Source organism: Pteropus alecto, unplaced genomic scaffold (assembly GCF_000325575.1).
Source record: "Pteropus alecto unplaced genomic scaffold, ASM32557v1 scaffold67, whole genome shotgun sequence".
NCBI classification, from domain to species: Eukaryota; Metazoa; Chordata; class Mammalia; order Chiroptera; family Pteropodidae; genus Pteropus; species Pteropus alecto.
This window is the reverse complement of record NW_006441061.1, coordinates 4,592,394-4,593,331: the sequence shown is the minus strand read 5'-3', so window position 1 is coordinate 4,593,331 and position 938 is coordinate 4,592,394. Positions and strand designations below refer to the sequence as shown.

The 938-nt window shown below is 39.7% G+C and overlaps 1 protein-coding gene across 1 annotated transcript in view; it reads right to left on the bottom strand.

Annotated features, from left to right (window-relative positions):
- NUP188 (nucleoporin 188) overlaps window positions 1-938 on the bottom strand; it is a 47,728-nt gene that overhangs the window by 29,569 nt on the left and 17,221 nt on the right. The window contains exon 9 of the mRNA XM_006918042.3: window positions 97-308. Coding sequence (XP_006918104.1) covers window positions 97-308 — 212 coding nt within the window. The remainder of the gene's footprint in view (window positions 1-96; window positions 309-938) is intronic.

Below are 938 nucleotides of genomic sequence, written 5' to 3'. Positions count from 1 at the left end.
CTGACCCCCGCTACACCCGCCCATTCACAGGACCACTGTACTGGCAACGCTCTCAACACTGTACGAGTTCCCTGACCTCGGTTCATTCGGACTTACCCGATCCGGTCCACAAAAGGGTCCATGGTCTCATCCACCAGGTGCCTGTTGGTCTGCCTACTACCAAACCCTTGCTCTTTAAACATCTTGGTTAACACCAATAGATCACTAGGTGCCATCTCGAAGTATGCATAATAAAGGAAAATAATTTCTAGCAGCATGGACTGTTCCCGAAGGCACTGAACAAACCAGCGAGACACCTGGCGCTCAGTCTGCACAACCAATAAAGAAAACATGGGAAAAAAATAAAGTCAGATTTTAAAACATATTTAAATTGTTCAAGTTATTTTTATTAGATAACATATGGATAGTTGCCCCACTCATCCACTAGGGACAGAATCCAAGACTCCCGGTGGATGAGTGAAACCAGATGGTACTGAACCCTATGTATGTTTTTTCCTATATATACATACTTATGATAAAGTTTAATTTATAAATTAGGGACAAGAAGAGATTAACAATAATACTAAAGTAAAACAATTATAACAATAACTATAACAAAAGTTATGTGAATGTGGTATTAAGTAAAATAAAGGTTACTTGTACACAAGTATTGTTATATCATGAGATGGCTGTCTGATAACTAAGGCTACTACGTGACTAGCAAGTGGGTAGTGTATACAGTATGGATACATTGGACAAAGGCATCATTCACTTTCCGGGCGGGATAGAGTGGAACGGCCCAAGATTTCAGGTCTCTACTCAGAATGGCATGCAATTTAAAACATGAATTATTTATTTCTAGGATTTTCCATGTAATATCTTTGGACTGCAGTTGACCATGTGGAAAACCGACCGCAGATAAGGGAGGACTACTGAGTAAAGATAGGGTAAAAAAAAGT